At 40.6% G+C, this 20,562-nt stretch overlaps 1 protein-coding gene across 1 annotated transcript; it reads right to left on the bottom strand.

Annotated features, from left to right (window-relative positions):
- Positions 1 to 3,188: 3,188 nt before the first annotated feature.
- Positions 3,189 to 19,553, bottom strand: LOC136664726 (scavenger receptor cysteine-rich domain superfamily protein). The gene is made up of 4 exons (XM_066642090.1): positions 19,463 to 19,553; positions 9,057 to 9,089; positions 8,546 to 8,860; positions 3,189 to 5,060 (listed from the first exon to the last, which is right to left on the bottom strand). Exons 1-4 carry the CDS (start codon positions 19,506 to 19,508, stop codon positions 4,723 to 4,725), a joined length of 732 nt encoding a protein of 243 aa, XP_066498187.1. The 5' UTR covers positions 19,509 to 19,553; the 3' UTR covers positions 3,189 to 4,722.
- Between the last annotated feature and the right edge of the window lie 1,009 nt (positions 19,554 to 20,562).

Genomic DNA, 20,562 nt, shown 5'->3' with positions numbered 1-20,562 from the left:
AAATTGAACAGAGTAGGAAAGGTCCCCCCTTGTGAACCTTGGTTTCTTCTTTCTCATCATCGTATCATCTTCGTTCTCTTGCTAAATCGAACGTACTTGTCTACTGATACAGGATTTTTTCCTTCAAATACTCTAAATCTGCACTCTATCCACACTTGATTCCGGAGAAAAGCCTGGACATTAAACAAACGGCCTTTCATGATTTTACTACCTTTGAATATTTAGCTCTAAAAGTTCTCTCTTCTGTCATTGATGCTGCTGCTGATTTACCATCCACCAAAATCATCTGCTAATTTTTTTTATCTGAGTTGAATGAATTTCTCAATATAGTTTAATCTTTATCAACTGTTATCATGCTCCTGGGTGACTTTAACCTATATTGATTCTAATTCTGTACTCTCTACCAATCTCTCTAATGTCTTTGAATGCTTTGGCCTTACACAGCACATTGATTTCCCTATGCATACTCATGGCCATATCCTTGACCTGATTTGTACTCATGGTCAATAGTTAATATTATTTCAGTCACTGGGTTTACTGTTGTATTTTCTGACCATAAACTCATTGAGTTTTTAAACCCTCTGGGAAATCAACTCTCTCATTTCATAATCTCTCTTTTATTTTCCACGCATGCGTTTTCTCATCATCTCCAGACCTCTGCTTTATCTCAGTTTTCTCAGCTATTTTCTCTTGAAAATGTAGTCACACATTTCAATAGCACCGTCTCAACAATAATGAACCCCATTGTTCCTGTCACGACTAAATTAGTTTCTTCCTCTCGTACTTCCCCATGGGTTCACTTCATGAAAGCTATGGTCAGGCGTTTAGAGCACCTATATAAGAAATCTGGCCTTGCTATCAATCTCTCGCTTTTTACTGAGCAGATATCTAATTAAAGGATGGGTTAACTTCTGCCCATTCCTTTTTCTATTCCAGTGTCAGATTCGATTCAGACTCAAACTTTATAATGGAATTTATAATGGAATTAAATTTAATCTCTATATGTCCCCTTTTAATTTCTGGCTCAAGTGAGCAAAATTTAAAACATACATTTGTCTTTTGAGATATTTGCTCCTAAATAATTCGTGTGATTCAAACTCCAATCCAACTGGATTTTAGAACTAATATTTTGACTAGGTTCGTGATTGAAGCTTAGTGTTTGGGTTTTTGGGATTTGGGATATCCTGAGATGGATTTTAAGAAATCTAAGAATGATAACAGATTCAAGATTCTGGGTTTGATAAATAAGTTAAAATGTCATCTGCAAATAAAGAGATTTTGTTCTTGTCCAAATATTTTATACCTGTAATGTTTTTTTTTCTTGAATAATACTGTGGCTTAATGCTTCAATAAACATTTAGAACAATAATGGTCTAATTGAACAGCCCTGCCTGGTACCTCTTTCCAGGATGAATGGGTTTGATATACCTCCAAGTACAGTGCTTGGATAGTTTAATAAAGGTCTGATGGAATCCAAAGGCTTGTAACACCTTATATAAGTATTCCCAATTAACCCGTTCGAAAGCTTTTTCTGTATCGAGACCCAAGAATACTTCCTGGGTTTTTTCTTCTATTTTTATATTCAGTTATATTCATTTATATTGGAACAAAGACTAATTATCTGGGGGAGTATTTTTTTCAGTTCTTTTTGCTAAAATATAAATAAAAATTCTATTATCTTGGTTACACTTATTGACAGATAGTTTCCACATTCGAGTTTGTCTTTACCTTCTTTTGGTATCAGAAAGATCACTGCTTCACTCCAAGAAGGAGGACTTTTGCACGTCTTGAGTACAAGATTGAGTACATCCTTCATTACTGGGAACAGGTCTTTTATTTCCTTGTACCATTCTAATGGAAATCCGTCTGGTTCTGCTGCCTTATTGACTATTAAATTTGATATTGCTTTTTAAATTTCTTCTTCTGTTATTTCAATAATTAGTAACTTGATTTGTTCATCTTGCACTTTTGGCAGTTGTATTGTTTAAAAATATTTTCATCTTTGTTTCATATATTTTAGGCTATGTAAAGACATTTTTATAATATATTTCAAATGATTGTCAAATCAAATTTGATTCAAATGAATATCTTTAAGATTATATTGCATAGTTTATGGGGTCTTTAATTTTATACATTTTATTTTGTGCTTGTTATTTTCCTAGTTTGTAAACAAGTAGTTTAGCTGACTTTCCCCCGGCTTCATAATACCTTTGTTTAAGGTATATCAGTTTCTAAATGTCATAAATTTTTTTTCTTATCTTGATCCATTTTTGTTTCTTGATCCAATGTAATTTTGTGAATATTCTCTAATGTTTTTAATTCTAATTGTAACCATTCAAATGGATCTTTTTTCCATGTTTTTTAAATTCTAGCAATATCCTATGATTTTTTCCCCCTAAGGACTACTTTGTATGCTTCCCAAAAATTGGCGGCAATACATCCTCATTATCATTTATGGTAAGGTAATCTTCTATATCCCCTTGTAGCTGCTGTCTCATTTAATTTAGAATATTTATGTTTAGCCTTCAGATGATATTTCTCTCCTCCCGACCTAATATTAAATCAGTGGAGACTGGGGTATGATATGACAAATCCATGGTCCCAATATGGCAATTTATAACCCTGGATAAATCAATTTGAAAAATAAAAATAGTCAAGTCTTGAATAAATACAATGTGGGTAAGAGAAAAAACATTGTCCCTCTTTGTTGGGTCTAGTTCCCTCTATATATATCTAAAATTCCAAGCTCCTTTAAAATTAACTTTATATTTTTGGTAATTTTCTTCTGTCCTGGGTAAAAAGGTTTTGATGTATTCAGCATTGGATGAAGTCTAATAATAAAATCACAACCACAAATTAGGATACCCTGAGTCTTCTGAATTAATTGTTCAAAATCTGTTCAGAACCCAGATTAGCATAAGCATTCAGAAAAGAAACCAAACCCATTGTAGTTTTTCCCAAACTAGTACAAATCTCCCATAATAATATTTTCTTTTCTTAGCAACACTCAATATTACCGAATAGCAAATGTTTGTAAGTGTTTCTTCTTACATTTCTTTACAATTAACACCATATAAGGAAGCACTTGGACTGAGGACAGAAAAGTAAAAGAAAACAATGATTTTGAGTGGAAATCAACATTTTATTGAAAGTCATTGAAACCAGTAAATTATTCCTTTCATGTGTATTTGTTGCTCACTTACCAGAACTTATTAGCAAGGAATTAGATGCATTACTCCTAAATTACACAGTACTGTGCAAATGTTTGAACATTGGAATAAAAACAAATAGCATTATTACAATATGTAGTGATATTCTTTGTGTTAAAATGTTTTGGTTAACCCTTTCCAAATCTCTCCTCATTGCAGTCCAGTGCAATTTGAGGTTATCATCCAATCCCAAGTTTTACTGGTTAATAAATACTTCATTATGTTAAATCAAGTGTGTTGAAAAAAAATTGGCCTTCACACTCACTCACACGTCAACCACTTAAAAAATATTTTTAATTTTATTGTATTCATTGTTCTTTGTACATTTATACAAGAAACACACTTACTGAGAAGATAAATAATTTTAAATAATAATTTTACAAGACATTTGCACAGTACTGCATGTTCACAGCAGTTTGTCCTGCATGACTCTTCTAAAGGTGGGGGAACCAGCACAGAAACTTTAAAGGCATTTATTCCTTACACAACATCCTTCTATGAGGGCCATTTGACAGTCTCTATAGTCTCTCATATAGGGATATACGCCTTTGAATTTTTTATTTTTTTTGCTTTCCAAGAGCTCCTTCAGATGCATTCAATTTGTATGAATCAAGTTAAAAATCAGAGGTGCATGACTGTGCAGTGACAGGGTGCAGAGTAAATGCATGATCAGGCATTGCGATTGTATAGTATGGAGAGCTTAAACGTTTCCAGTGTCTAATTCCTGTCTTAAACCTTACACTGTCTAAGGAACCAAATATTGACAGTGCCTGAAAAGGTTTAGACACAGCACGAAATCTGTTGAACTAATTTTTCAAAGCTGGTTGTAATATGTTGCACAAATACTTAACAAATGGATTTTGATAGTTCACTAGCCAGTAAGTCATCACTCAGCTAATAAACCACAAACCTGTATCACGTCCAAAGACATTAAAGTTCTCTGTGCAGAGCTGTCTGTTAATTAATACAGCAGTGCAGCGTCAGCCATTTACAAAAATCTGTATACAAACCCTGAAAATTTTATATTAGTAATTAGTAACATTAAGTAACAAAATGACTAAACAAAGAATTGCCCATTAGATACTGGAAGTTGCTGTGAATAACAGGCTCTATTGAGGACTTTTTTTATGAAATTGTGATAAGATATTTATTTTGAAACATTTATTTATTATTTGATTATATAGTTTGTGCTTTTTAATGAATTATTTATACATTTATTTAAAATTCAGTCGAAAAATGTAAAAAAAAAAATGTAATGAAAAAATTTACGTGCAAATTCATTCTATTTACCTTTCATGAATGAGGTCTGTTTATCAGTGTTTAACCACAGAATCTCAGGTGTCTAACAGCTTTTAAAAAATCACTAGATAAACTGTCTACTCCTTTAAATATGGAAGATTTGCTCAAGTTCTATTTTTATTTCAATTTTGAAAAGTTCACCCATTTAATATTATGTCCATTTAATCATTCAGCCCTAGGTGCCTAAATTCTTTAGAGCAGCCACTCAACGCATTTAAAAAAATTTAGGACTCACTGGACACATTTGTTTACGCTTTGATATTATGGTACTTTTGGGTCTGGAGAAGTTCTTCATGTTGGCATGTTTGACCAGACAGGTGTAGATGGTATTTTTGTTGTATTCCTCTCTTGTGACAGACAGGATGCTGAAGATAGAGGTGGGCTTCTTGTTGTTTTGGAGGGGGACCATGACCCCTTCTTCCATCATGTTGAAGTTCCTTGTCCACATGATGTACATGTCCCCAAGTGGAGAACAGCTGACCTCACACAGCAGAGACAACTTGTCCACCATTGGCTCAACAGGCTCATAGATTTGGACAGAGCAGCTTTTAGCTATAAATAGTAAAAAAATATGTAACACATTTTAGTGTACATTATACTAAATAATACATGGCACATGATGCACTGAAACATAATGTGGCAAAAATTATTAATTATTAAATAATGAAAAAAATTGATACACAAGATTTGAGTTCTAGCATTTTAATATCCAGAAGGAGAAGAGAGAAATTAAGGAAGAAAAAGGAAATTAATAATGAAGAGAGAGATGGATATGTGAAAGGATTGACAGACTATATCAGATAGATGTAGGACAAAATACATGAAGAGATTAAAGAAATAAAAATAAATTGAAGAAAAGAATTCAGACTACAGCATATGATGTAGTGAGCACCAGATATTATCTGGTTTTCATCTAAATATTCCTGCTTTTCTTTTAACAGTGCTCTGTGCACACTTTATACTGTCTTGTTCTCACCAAATAGAACATGGTACAGGTATTTCCTGAAGAACTTTCAGAGGGTTCATATCTATAATTTTAATAACAGGAAAGTGATGACAGACATGTTCACAACACATTGTATGAAATTACAACAAATACACACACCTTGGATACTTACCTCCTGGTTTTATTTAAATTTGATCAGAGAATTTGTCATTTTCAGTGGAGCACTTCACCTCTGACCCAGAGAACCAGACAGATTCCTCAATGGTCAGCCAGCTGCTCTTAGTGAACAGTTTTCCATTTTGATCAACTCCACCACTTGTAATATGCCACTTATCTGCATGAGTCCCTCCCACTGTCCAGGATATTTCAGCTCCTTCCACCTGCAGCTTATCACCAGTTATAACACATTCCAGTTTGGCCATTTTGTTTATAAACAGCTCTTTGACCACAGGAGGCTTGACCTTCACTGTGATTTTACTTGGAAGACAACAGAGAAACTTCAAACTTCAGAAAGATGGGATGTGAAATGATGATATAACCATCAATGTTTTACATTTAGGTAAATCTAGTTTAGTCCAGTTTATTTGTATATGTATACGTGCACTAATTAGCCACAAACTTACTATGCAAGAGTATATATGATCTGAAGAATTTCTGCTTCGTAAAATATTGGAAAACAAAAATCCTGTGACACTTCTTAATCCAGTTTCCTATCTCTCATTTATGAGAAAATAAAACTCATGGAAATTTGTCTTTTTATAAAGTAAATATGAGAAGAGCTTCTTTCTTAGGTGTGCCTTAGGGTGGCCATAATTAAAGGCCATACATGAACTGATGTTGCTGAAAGAGGACAACAGTGACAATGGGTTTACTATTTCCCCTATCCACATTTAAACAGCCTTCATCCGATAATATAAAATGGATAAAGAACTACTGCGCAATAAACATGCTGTCTAATCAGCATCTTGCGATGCTGATCGACCGATATAGGTTTTTTGATAGCCGATGCCGATTTTTAGACAGCAGTGGCCAATGATATGTAAAGCCGATATTCCTATTCCTCAGGCAGTGAATAAACTAGAGGTATTATCATAATTTTTTTTTACAGAAAACTCAAATTTGTAAAAGAAACCATTTAGAGGTCCTGAAATATCCATGAAGTGGTCAAAAGCTTATGAAAACCACAAAAAATGTAGGTGTGTGTCTTATTTTTGATAACAAAAATGTTAGTGACTATAAACTGAAGAGTTCATGAGTCCCATTAGTTTTTTCTTTTTAAAAGTGTGTCTCCAGGGGTCTACTTTCATCAGGTAAAATTTGGAGTTGATACCTCCTACTGATTGGTAGTTATTCAAGCTGGAGCAGACAGTAAACAGATGGCCTCTCCAAGTGTCTCTTTAGCTCTCCATAAGGAAAATGATTACGTTTACTACAAATATACAGTGTATATATCTTGTCTAGACCTAATGTCAACATCTTAGTGTTTTTCTTTACTTTCTATGACAAACTCTCCTGCCCCTCACCAAGTGGCCATTTACCCCTCACCAAACAGTAAAAACCCTTAGTTATGGTGCATTTTATTCTGATGTACTGAGTTTATTTCTGATGTTTACACTTGTTTCTCACCGAGTACAGTGTTCCTTTAAATGACTGCCGTGTTAAAAGGCGAGAGCTGCACTCTGATTGGCTGTAGCGCAACGCAACCTTCCCCACAGTCCTGCTGCATTTAAATGTCCTCAGTGGGGGAAATGTAACTAGTAAAAGACATCTAAGGCTTGAAATATGTCAGTTTGTGGAGCTTGTGGCTGCCAAACAGAACCGTTGAGTCTCTCGCGCTGTGTCTGTGTCTGTTAGGCGCTGAAAACATATGTGCTCTGCTGCAGGTTTGTCCCTCCTCCTTGGGTGCACATCGCCATAACTCTGCCCCTGATTGGCTTACAGACTTGATTGACATGTCGTTGGAAAGCTGAGAGCCTAAGCTTAGGTGTGACGTGGCGGTGCTCCTCTGAGATCCTATTTTAATTATTTTTTGAAAATGTGTACTATTTATTGGCCAGCACTCTTGACACAAACATGAGGATTACTCACAAACGGTTTGACAGAGAGACTCAGATTTGGTCTTATTTTGAAGGGCACTATCTAAGGTAAACGCTGCTGTGCTAACTTTGTGTGTGAGCTGCGTGTGGACTCTTCAGGCTTCGAGAAGCAGCAGTTTTGTGAGGAAGAGACCTGAAGTTTGGATTATGATATTTTTTCTGCTTTAACTCCTTAGTCCTTCATTTTAGCGTATATCCTTGTGATCCTGACAGCCTGCCCGTTCGATTGGTGTATGATATGTACACATTGACTCAAATATGGTGCCGCGAAAAATCTGAAAATCTGTACTGTCACTAATATTTTTTCATAACAATTTCCAGTAACAGCAAAAATACTTATTTATGAGTGAGATTATATATAAAGTGATTAAATCAATGAAATTCAGTGAATTTAAGCTTTAATTTGGTACATTAACTGTCGACTTTGTACCTGTAGTACTTGAGATATACTGACGGATATAACAATGAGTTTTTTTTTATAGGCGCCGCCGACCAATGAGCAAAATAAGAGGCTAAATAACGCTGGGTTTCTAGGTTACAACTATCAACTCAGTCATTTATGACAACAGTCATACTAAATAGTGAGAGCTGAAGAAGAGAAAATAATTCATACAGCTTTCTCTGATGAGACGGCATCCAGCTACAGGCTTGTACTCAATGATGTCTGCTTTTAAGATGACAAAATGGATGCAAGGGGCGCTCTAACAGCCAGAATGACGGAGATGCCCACAGCATTGCTTGTGCACGTTGTGTAAATATCGGCCTCTTGCGCTAAAATATCGGCCGATGCCGGTTGTATAAAAAATGGCCGATATATCGGTCGATCACTAATATTGATATGCCACACCTGTGAGGTGGATAAATTATCTTGGCAAAGGAGAAATGGTATTCACTAAGATAAAAAAATCTGGTGTTCATGAATCTGGCAGATTTTTTAGGGATGTCCATTTCCTTGTTAATTACGCAATTACGCAATAAACTATGACGATCATTACCTGAGCACACAACACTTGCATCTTCACTATGACCACAGTTGTGAATGTTAAATCCGTTATGACTGCATGATGTAATGGAGCTTTCACTTCCAGAACAACCAACATCATCCAGAAGTATTGGACCACTTCCCTGACCAAAGCGGGCACTCTGAGGGGCACTGATCGCCCGGCCACATCCCATCTGTCTGCACACCACCGCCGCATCTCTCATGTCCCAGTCGTCATCACACACTGTTCCCCACTGGCCGTTATGATACACCTCCACTCTACCAGAGCAGACACCACTTCCATTGACGAGTCGTATGTTTGAGGCATCTGACACAAATGGAGAAACTGAACTCATTAAAAGAGTTGCTTGGTTTCCACACTGTTACAAAGTCTTCATTTCTATATATCGTAATGTCACATACAACAAAACGTACAATTTTAATATAATGTAATTATGTTGAAATTCCATTCAGTAAACATAATTGCACTGGTTAATTTCATTAAGTTGAATATAAAATCTTACCAGTAAACCAGGTCTTTGCATGAACACAGAGTACTGAAACAAAAAACAAAGTTAAAAAAGTGACTTAAGTGATAAGTGAGTTTGTCACCAAGACTTCTGTCTCTATTATGATTTTTTTAAATGAATGTCTCCGCACTTGTCTCCACAGGTGTAATAAAACAACATTCACTAGAATAATCCCCCCTCCCTGGATCACCAGCTCATCGTGGTGGAGGGGTTTGCGTGCCTGCGTGAGCTATGTTGTCGGGGGCAATAGCCCCTGGTAGGGTCTCCCAAGGCAAATTGATCCTAGGTGATGGGCCAGACAAAGAGTGATCCATAAAGACCAAGATGAATAGATTAAGAACAGGGACACAGCCTCCCTTGCCCGGAATAGGGTTACCAGGGCCTCAACCTGGAGCCAGGCCTGGGGGAGGGGCTCCTTGGCGAGCATTGGTGGCCAAACTTTCACTCATGGGGTCCGGCTGGGCTCAGCCCGAAGGAGTAACATGGATCCACTCTCCCATGGGCCCACCACCTGTGGGTGAGGTAGTTATCCGGGTCTGGTGCATTGTGGATCATGTGGCACGGCTGCGTTCTGACACGGGTCGGAGGCCCTGGCGTTCTGATTTTCGGTTACTGAAACTGGCTTTTGGAACATGGAACGTAACCTCTCTGGTGGGAAAAGAGCCTGAGCTGGTGCGTGAGGTTGAGAGGTACAGGCTAGATATAGTTGGGTTCACCTCGAGACACAGTATGGGCTCTGGAACCAATCTCATTGAGAGGAGCTGGATGTTCTTTCTGGAGTTGCCCAGGGTGAGAGGCGTAAGGCAGGAGTGGATGAGGGTAATTTCCCTGTGCCTTTGAGTTGGGGAAAGGGCTCTGGCTGTTGTTTGTGCTTATGCACCGAACAGCAGTTCAAAGTACCATGCCTTTTTGGGGACCCTAGAGGGGGTGCTGGAGAACACTCATTCTGGGGACTCCATTGTTCTGCTGGGGGACTTCAACGCTCACATGGGTAATGACAGTGAGACCTGGGGGGGGCGTGATTGGGAGGAACGGCCTCGCTGATCTGAACCTGGATTGTGTTCAGTTATTGGATTTCTGTGCCCGTCACAGTTTGTCCATTACGAACACCATGTTCGAGCATAAGGGTGTCCACAAGTACACCTGGCATCAGGATACCCTAGGCCGCATTTCCATGATCGACTTTATAGTCATATCATCTGACCTGTGGCCATATGTTCTGAACACTCGGGAGAAGAGAGGTGCTGAGCTGTCAACTGATCCCCACCTGGTGGTGAGTTGGATCAGATGGCGGGGGAGGATGCAGGACAGACCTGGCAGGCCCAAATGTGTGCTGAGGGTTTGCTGAGAACGTTTGGCAGAGGAATCTGTCTTCCACTCCCACATCCGGCAGAGCATAAACTGCATCCTGGGGAAGGCTGGTGACATTGAGCCCAAATGGGCCATATTCCAGACCTCCATTGTTGAGGCGGCTGAATGGAGCTGTGGCTGCAAGGTTGTCGGTACCTGTCATGGTGGCAATCTTAAGAAAGAGTCCTATCGAGCCTGGTTGGCTCGGGGGACTCCGGAGGCAGCCAAAAGTGACCGAGGAGCCAAGCGGCTCACGGCTTCGGGTGTCACTGAGGCAAAAATGTGGGTGTGAGAGAAGTTTGGTAAGAACATGGAAAATGACTTTCGGTCGGCTCCGAGAAGTTTCTCGCAAACCATCAGGCAACTCAGGAGGAGAAAGTGGTTTTCCACCAACACTGTATATGGTGGGGGTGGGGAACTGTTGATCTTGACTGGGGACGTCATTAGGCGGTGGAAGGAATACTTTGAGGATCTTCTCAATCCCACCAGCATGCCTTCCGCAGAGGAAGCAGAATTTGGGGGACCCCGAGGGGGGCTTGTCTATCACTGGGGCTGAGGTGGCTGAGGTGGTAAGGAAACTCCTTGGTGGTAGGGCCCCGGGGTGGATGAATTTCAGCCCGGGTTCCTCAAGGCTCTGGATGTTGTGGGGCTGTCCAGGCTGACACATCTTTGCAACATCGCATGGACATCGGGGGCAGTGCCTCTGGACTAGCAGATTGGGGTGGTGGGTCCCCTTTTTAAAAAAGGGGATCGCTATGATCCTGGAGGGTGCGTGGGAGTTTGCTCAACCAGTCTACATGTGTTTTGTGGATCTGTAGAAAGCATTTGACCATGTCCCTCTGGGTATTCTGTGGGGAATGCTTGGGGAGTATGGGGTACTGGGCTCTTTGCTATGAGCCATCCAGTCCCTGTATAAACAGAGCAGGAGTCTGGTTAATATGGCTGGCAGTAAATCCAGCTCATCAGGGCTGCCCATTGTCACCGGTTCTGTTCATAACTTTTATGGACAGAATTTCTCGGCGTAGCCAAGTGGCGGAAGGTGTCCGATTTGGTGGTCTCAGGATTCCATGTCTGCTTTTTGTGGATGATTTGGTCTTGTTGGCTTCATCGAGCCAGGACCTCCAGCTCCAGCTCAGTTTGCAGCCGAGTGTGAAGCAGTAGGGATGAGGATCAGCACCTCCAAGTCTGAGTCCATGGTACACAATCGGAAAAGGGTGGAGTGCTCTCTCCAGGTTGGAAGTGAGATCCTGCCTCAAGTTTAGGAGTTTAAATACCTCTGGGTCTTGTTCACGAGTGAGGGAGATTGGGAGATTGACAGGCAGATCGGTGCAGCATCAGCAGTAATGTGGGCTCTGTACCGGTCCATTGAGGTGAAGAGAGAGCTGAGCAGAAAAGTAAAGCTCTCGATTTACCGTTCAATCTACGTCCCAACCTTCACCTATGGTCACGAGCTTTGGGTAGTGACCGAAAGAACGAGATCGCGAGTACAAGTGGCTTGTCAGGCTTGGTAAACAAGAGAGACGCTCGCGGGTGTTTAGCAGGAAGAGATTTACTTCAAAGATGTGCAAAGCACACCGTAAAGAGAAGGCAGACACAGCAAAAGGGACAATCCAAAGAATAGTGAGGTACAGGCTGAGGTCAAAAACACAATGTACTAAACAATAGCAGTCCGGATCCAAAAACACAGAGTCAAGAAGAACGTAAGGTAGGGTCAAACATGGTTTGGCTTTCATTAATAAGGTTCGCTCGGTATGTAACAGAAAGGTTAGCAATACTTTGCAAGTAGTAACTGTAACAGCCTGGGTTTATATAGTCAGTGAGTGATTATGATTAAAACAGAACAGCTGTGAGTTAAAACTCAGGTGACCCGGAGCGCACGAAAGAGTTTCTATTGGTTGGTGGAGTCATGTGACCATCAGTTCACCATGGGAAGTGAAGTCCTCGGAGTCATTCACAGCCTCAAGTGGTACTGCGTCCTGAACTGAGGGAGGAAGCGAGACGTCCGCAGAGACAGGCGTGACAGTACCCCCCCCAAGGAGTCCGGCGCAGTCGTAGGACGAGGTCGACCAGGACGACTCGCACCGGAACGAGCAGGTAAGCCCCCCTGAACCACCTGAGTCAAGAAGGTGTTGAACGGAAGAACTCCTCCCAGGATGACCCCCAGAACGTCGAGCAGTAGGAACCCTGCCCGTGCCAAGTGGTTGAGACCTGGGGCGTCCCCTAGGACGAGGGGCTGGTTTGTCAGGAAGGACATGGAGGAGCTCCAACACCAAGGCAGGATCCAGGACATCATGGGCAGGAACCCAACTCCTCTCCTCCGGACCATAACCCTCCCAGTCTACCAGGTATTGCAGTTGACCTCTCCTCCTCCTGGAGTCCAGCAACCCACGAACCTGGTACACCGGGACTCCATCCACAACCACCGCAGACGGAGGTGCCTCGCCTGGTATCACCTTGTCCAAAGGACCTGGAACCACAGGCTTTAGAAGGGATACATGAAAAGACAGTGAAGCTTTATACTGTTTGGGTCGATCCAACTTATACGTAACTGGATTAATCATTTCCATAACCTTAAATGGGCCGATATACTTAGGAGTCAATTTCTTACAACCCCATTCAGATCTGAAGTCCCGCGTTGAAAGCCAGACCCGATCTCCAGGCCGAGTATAATTTCTATGGCTATCAGCAAAGCTCTTATATCTGTTTAGTACCCTTTCAATGTGTTGGTGAGTAGATTCCCAGACCTCTTCACTCCTTTTCATCCAGCTGTCTACAGCTGGGACTTCGGTAGTCACCGCTGTCCAGGGCATGATAGGAGGTTGATAACCCAAAATACACTCAAATGGAGTGATACCCTTTGTTGAATTTACTAGGGAATTCTGTGCCATTTCAGCCCAGGGGAGAAAACGAGCCCACTCTAACTGGTTCTTGTGGCAATATAATCTAAGGAATTTACCCAGTTCCTGGTTCACTCTCTCACATTGTCCATTGGACTGAGGATGATAACCAGAGGTTAAGCTTAAATTGACCCCCAGATGTTCAAAGAATGCTGCCCACACCTGGGAAGTAAATTGTGGACCTCGGTCTGATACAATGTCCTCAGGGATTCCAAACAGTCTAAACACATAATTGAACAGGGCTTCTGCAGTTTCAAATGCTGTAGGTATCTGAGAAAATGGAATAAATCTCACAGCTCTTGAGAATCTATCTACTACCGTTAACACGGTGGTGAATTGCTGTGAAGGAAGTAAATCAGTGACAAAGTCAACGGCTATATGAGACCATAGGCGGTTAGGAACAGGTAATGGAAGCAATTTTCCAGCAGGCAAAGTCTTTGGGGTCTTGCATTGTGCGCAGACTGTACAAGACACAACAACACGAATATCCGCTGACATGTTTTCCCACCAATATCTAGCTTTTACCAATTCTTGAGTACGTGTCTCCCCTGGGTGACCAGAGGTAAGTGAAGAATGAGCCCAAGTGATTAAATAGTCTCTGAATTCAATAGGGACATATTTCTTGTTAACGGGGCACTGAGAGGGAATGCTCAGGGATTCTAAAGCCTTATCAATTTTCTCATCTACTTCCCATCTAACCGCAGCCACTACCACCCCGGGTGACAGTATCTCCTCCGTTTGCTTCTCCATGTCCTCTGCAGTAACAAATTGTCTACACAAAGTATCAGCTTTAGTGTTACGTGAACCCGAGCGATATGTAATGTTGAATTGAAAGCGCGAAAAGAAAAGTGACCAACGAGCTTGACGGGGATTGAGTCTTTTAGCATTACGGAAGTATTCTAGATTTTTATGATCAGTTAAAACTATGAATGGATGTAGTGCCCCTTCCAACCAGTGACGCCACTCTTCGAGAGCCAATTTAATGGCTAATAATTCCCTGTCCCCTATACCATAGTTTCTTTCTGTAGAAGTTAATTTGTGGGAATAAAAGGCTATGGGATGTAGTTTCTTTGTAAGAGCTGAATGTTGGGAGAGAACCGCTCCAATACCTACATCGGAAGCATCTACTTCCACAACGAAAGGCATTTTCGGATTAGGGTGATGTAGAATTGATAATAGAATCTCTAATAAAGCGGCGGTAGAAATTAGCGAACCCCAAAAATCGTTGAAGACCCTTTATAGCAGTGGGAACTGGCCAGTTAATAACAGCGTCTACTTTGTTGTCGTCCATAACTACCCCTTGACTACTAATTATATAGGCCAAGAAAGAGATTCTTGGTACATGGAACTCACATTTCTCTCCTTTTACATATAATTTATTGTCTAACAATTTATGGAGAACTTGACGGACATGTTGAACATGAGTTTTAAGGTCTGGTGAATAAATCAGAATATCATCTAAATATGCAATAACGAATTTTCCCAGCATATCTTTCAGTACATCATTGATAAAAGATTGGAAGACAGAAGGCATCACTAGATATTCATAATGTCCATTACTAGTTGAAAAAGCGGTCTTCCATTCATCTCCCTCCTTGATTCTTATCAAATTATAAGCACTACCGAGGTCTTATTTAGTAAAAACCTTTGCTCCCCTAATCTGTTCCAAAGCTTCAGGCACTAATGGTAATGGGTATGGATATCTTTTGGTTATTTGGTTTAGACCTCTATAGTCGATGCATGGTCTTAAACCCCCATCTTTCTTCTCCACAAAGAAGAATCCCGCTGATACGGGTGAAGTGGAAGGACGAATGAAACCCTGTTGTAATGCTTCCTTTATGTATTCCTCCATAGCTTAGTTTTCGGTTTGTGTGAGAGGATAAATCCGAGCCTTAGGAAGATTAGCTCCCTCTATGAGGTCTATAGTACAATCGTAGGAACGTTGTGGAGGAAGTGACATGGCCTTTAACTTGCTGAACACTTCAATAATATCTCTATACTCATGAGGAATGTCACATCTTGTATTAATATCAGGGCTCTCAATAGAGGTTGAATGAATATTAATTTGTTGCTGAAATGTGTTTTTTTTCCACAGGGTGTCTGGACTCTCCCTTAGAGACAGGGTTAGGAGCTCGGACATCCGGGAGAGACTCGGAGTGGAGCCGCTGCTGCTCCATGTTGAGAGGAGCCAGTTGAGTTGGTTCAGGCATCTGCTTCGGATGCCTCCTGGACGCCTTCCTGGTGAGGTGTTGCGGGCAGACCAAGAACACGCTGGAGAGACTACATGTCTCGAATGGCCTGGGAGTACCTCGGTATACCCCCGGAGGAGCTGGAGGCGGTGGCTGGGGAGAGGGAGGTCTGCGTTTCTTTTCTCCGACTGCTTCCCCTGCGACCCAGCTCCGGATAAGCGGTGGATAATGGATGGATGGACGGATGGATAGAATAATCCACAAGGAAACAGAATACAAAGTTACTAGGAAACATGTCTTTTTCTAATGTTTCGTATGTTTTGTTGATTATGTTCTGCCGCCATATTTAAAGGGCAGGCTCTAAGGACTAAGGACCACCCTGAACCACTCGGGGCCAATCAGCAGCAGCTCTCTGAACTCATTCAGAGTTCAGCAGTCAGAGTTACAGTCAGCAAGTTAATTAGAGTTGGAGTCAACTAGTAGAGGAAAAATCACCTTTGGGAAACATTTGGAGAACTGACACAAAATCTGAACTTTTGAACAAAGGACAACACTTCTCTCAACAAAGAAGACTCCATTTTAAGAACTGAACCATTTGCAGAAAGAAGTAGTACTTTTAAGTTAGTTGTTACTTGTCTTTTTAATTTAGTTTGTTCATTTGTTTTCTTTATTGTTCAACAAAAGCTTCCCCTTTAATTGGAAGCTTGTAAATTTGATTTGGCCAAGCAAGGTAGACCACATCTGAGACTAGTCCACAGATTATAGAACAGCAGACGTTTGGCATTCATCCAGAATCGAACGCTCAACTCCCCCATTGTGTATTCCGGTGGTGCACTAGGGGTTGTGGAGACACCCTGAGCGGCAGGCAGCCATCCCCGGCACCGTCAATGTTCCTGCCAATCCTGGGGATTGAACAGGTGACGTTCCGGTACCGAGCCCAGTCTCTATCCATTAGGTCAAGGCTGCCCCAAATGATATATTGTTAAATTTAAGTCCTGGCTTGGTTTGAGTTCACACTGAAACTTTTAAGTAAAAAAAGTGTGGTATGTAATGCACATATGATTTTTATTTTGCAAACAAATCATAAGAGTTGTCAGCTGTGCTTAAAGTGAGTTTGTGTGTTTACCTGGAGGTTGTACCAATTGGAAACACAGTGAGAGGTGGTAAAATGAATAAAAGGAGACAAAACAGCACCTGAAATTCATCCACCGTATAAACAACACCAACTATTATAGAGATGATTTAAGGAAGTTTGTTTTGCACATTGTTTTTGTTTTTTTTTACACAAACTATTCCCTTGCTTGGACATCTCATCCTGTCTTTAGTTCATTTTGATGCCTTTGGTTCATGTTGCACTCACATGAAGAGTTCTTCTCTTTGCTCAGGCCATCTCTGTCCACTTGCTGGGTGTGTACCAAGGTTAGAACAGGAGCAATTCAATTTACTCTAACAAATAGCTCCAGGGTTTGTTTCAGTTAGACCAAAGCTGAGTCTGAACACATCCTAGAATCACTGTTATACCTTTAAAAGAAGATTTATTGGTACTTTAAGTGACCATAATTTACCTGTACTGTATATTTTTTCTGATTTTAGACTGCTTCATCTGGGGATTTTTGTTGTAAAGCAGATATTTTTTAATACATATTATGTACTACATACTATATTTAGGCAACGTACAGGGTGGGCCATTTATATGGATACAGCTTAATAAAATGGGAATGGTTGGTGATATTAACTTCCTGTTAATGATAGCAACATCGCAGGAGAAATGCTAGCACAGACTACCAGTATCTGTAGTTTCAGGTGCTGCACATCTCGTATCTTCACAGCATAGACAATTGCCTTCAGATGACCCCAAAGATAAATATCTTATTAGATATTAGGTCTATTTAGGTCAGATCAGGAGACCTTGGGGGCCATTCAACTGGCCCACGATGACCAATCTACTTTCCAGGAAACTGTTCATCTAGGAATGCTCTGACCTGGCACCCATAATGTGGTGGTGCACCATCTTGCTGGAAAAACTCAGGGAACATGCCAGCTTCAGTGTTTAAAGAGGAAAACACATCATGTACCAATTTTGCATATCCAGTGGCCTTGAGGTTTCCATTGATGAAGAATGGCCCCACTGTCTTTGTACCCCATATACCACACCATACCATCAAGATGTGCAGCACCTGAAACTGTTGCTGTTGGTGTTGCTATCAGTGTGTGAAGAGTGGGAGAAGAGGGTTGCATTGACAATCCAACACAATGGGCAGCACTCTGAACACATTTTATAAGTTGTCAGAAACTTGTAAACAATTCATGAAAGAATAAAGTTACAAGCACACCATTGTTTTTCTTGTGAAATTCCCAATAAATTTGATGTGTCACATGACCCTCTTCCCATTGAAAAAACAAAAGTTGAAAAGTTGAAAAGTTTCCCCCCTCCCATATACTAATGTGCCACAAACAGGAAGTTAATATAACCAACCATTCCCATTTTATTAAGGTGTATCCATGTAAATGCCCACCCTGTAAATGTAGGGGGGATGGCACAGTTAATGTCATTGTAATAAAGCTCTCAGATCCTTCCGCTCCGAGTGACTGTCTTTGAGGAGTACGGTGGTGCAGCAGGTAGTGTCGCAGTCACACAGCTCCAGAGACCTGGAGATTGTGGGTTCAAGTCCCACTCCGGGTGACCATCTGTGAGGAGCTTGGTGTGTTCTCCCCATGTCAGCATGGGTTTTCTCCGGGTGTCCAAAAACACACGCTGGAATGCGGATTGACTGCTCAAAATTTCATTAAGTGTGAGTTGAATGCATTAGAGCGCCCCGTCCGCCCAGTGAATTCAGGTAGGCTTTGGACCCACCACAACTTTGAACTGGATAAGCGTTTACAGACAATGAATGGTTAAAAAAAAGAAAGGTGCCTGCCTAATATGCCATTGTTGTAGCTTTGTAGATTTTGTGCTGTATGAACAAATTTAGACACAGCAATGAATGAGTAATAAATAATTAATTATTTAAGCACAGAAACTTACACACTAATTTACGTATATTTATGTATGTATTATTATTTTTTATGTATGTATTATATACTTATACATTTAGTTATTAATCTATTAAAGCATTTGATTGTGCACACACACACATATACAGACACATTGTCACGCCCTCATCCTGTTATGTCTGTTTTCCCCGCCATGTGCTCTCTTAGCCCATGGCTCTGTTTGTTATTGTCCATGTCTCCGCCCATGTCCCGCCTTTGTTCCTCCTCCTCGTCCGTGCCTTATTACCCTCGTTATCTGTTCCAGGTGTGTCTTGTCTGTATTATGTATTTAAGTCCCCTTGTCTCACTTCCTCTTGTCGGTCATTTGTTTCATTCTCCTTAGTCATGCTGTTTTGCTTCCATTGTCATGTTGCTCAGTCCAGTCTGTCTGTCCCTCACTTCAGTTTGTTCTCTGTCTGATTTCTTCCTTGTGTCTCTCGTTGTCAATACCATTCAGTCTTTTTAGCTCTCCCTGTTCAGGTTTAGATCTCTGTTTGGCTCTCTGTGTCAAGGTTAGTTTGCTCAGTCCAGGTTTGTCTGTATCTGCATCTGTTTAGTTCCCTCCATGTATCTGTTTCGTTATATTCTTTTGTAAATAAAGTTTGTGTTTTAGCGGGTGCGTCCGCCTCTGTCAGTCCGCCCCGCGTTCCTGACACACATATATATAGACATCACACATATATACATACATACATTCATACATATGCCTTACTTCATCTTCAGAACTTAGATTTTTTGTTTTAATTTACACAGGTCCATAATTAAAGCTTACACATATTCACCTCTCCTGGAGAACAGAATGCAGTGTGTCTTTAGAACACAACTGGACTGTAAAACCAATGTTGTTGTTTTAACGGTACATGTACACTGTTTATACCTTTAGTGCCCTGTACTGTACCTTTTCTACAGAGGAAGAGAGAAATCGATTTACCAAACATTAAGGAGAGTTGAGGTCCAGTCCTGGTCCTTAGATCCATGTTTTTATTCTGTATCTAAGTTCTGACTACACTGAAGTGCTTCTCTACCAGCTTAATCCTTGAAGAGCTGAGGACTCTCATTGAGGTTCAGGGGGTGGAGCTTCAGCTTCCTTTTATTTCTTGTGAAAGAAAATGTTAACCAGATTTGCCACCAGATTTACTGCACGATTTAATCACACCTTTACTGTACCTCTGTTGTTTTTGCTTATTTCTTTTTTTTTTTACTGAACACTTAATGGAAATTAGGGTCAAGGGATGATGTAAATATAAGTAAATAACCTTAAGTAACCAGAGCATTATTTTGTTATTTTACATTGGAGTTGAGGAGATAAAGCGTCTGTGTAAAGTCAAGTTGAGAGCAGCAGGAAACGAACCCAGCCCCATTCATGTGTGTGCAGTAAATTAAGGGTTATCTCAATTCTCATGACTCTACAAATGAGGTGCTAAAGAGACTGTAACTTCCTTTTCTCTTATTTACAGCGATACCACACCACACCAGTGAAGACGGTGTGAGAAATAACCCAGCATTAAATAAGATATAACAACAGCTCCTGTAAGACAGGTAACAAAAACAAACCCCAGAGGCCTCAAAAACATAAACCAAAATTATTTTACAGGGGACATTCTATGAAACAAATCCCTTGTTTGGTGTATGTTCACATTAAAATGTGGATCTAGAGTCCACCAACCCACACACTGTGAAACAAGGCCACCCAGTCAGTTTTCTGTAAAACTGGACCTGTGTTTATGTGAGAGCACAAAGACGAGGTTAAATGTAGCAAGACAGACACGAGTGTGGAAGTGTAAGAGAACTGAGTAAAAATGGAGAAACGAGAACAGAAAAGAAAGAGAACCAAGTGAAAATGGCTAAAAACCAAAGGTCAGGTCGTGGTGAACAGTTCATTATCATGAATGAACGGTTCATTATCATTTAAAGGAACAGGTGGTGAAAATGTAGTCATTCTGAAAGTTACATGGTACATTTTCTGCAGACAGGCTCTATTCTGTGTTTTCCAGCTCAGTAGAGCATCACAACATGTATGTGAACATGTAT

Source organism: Hoplias malabaricus, chromosome 13, assembly GCF_029633855.1.
Source record: "Hoplias malabaricus isolate fHopMal1 chromosome 13, fHopMal1.hap1, whole genome shotgun sequence".
Classification (NCBI taxonomy): domain Eukaryota; kingdom Metazoa; phylum Chordata; class Actinopteri; order Characiformes; family Erythrinidae; genus Hoplias; species Hoplias malabaricus.
The sequence above is the reverse complement of the archived record's forward strand: the minus strand, read 5'-3'. Positions and strand labels throughout refer to the sequence as shown.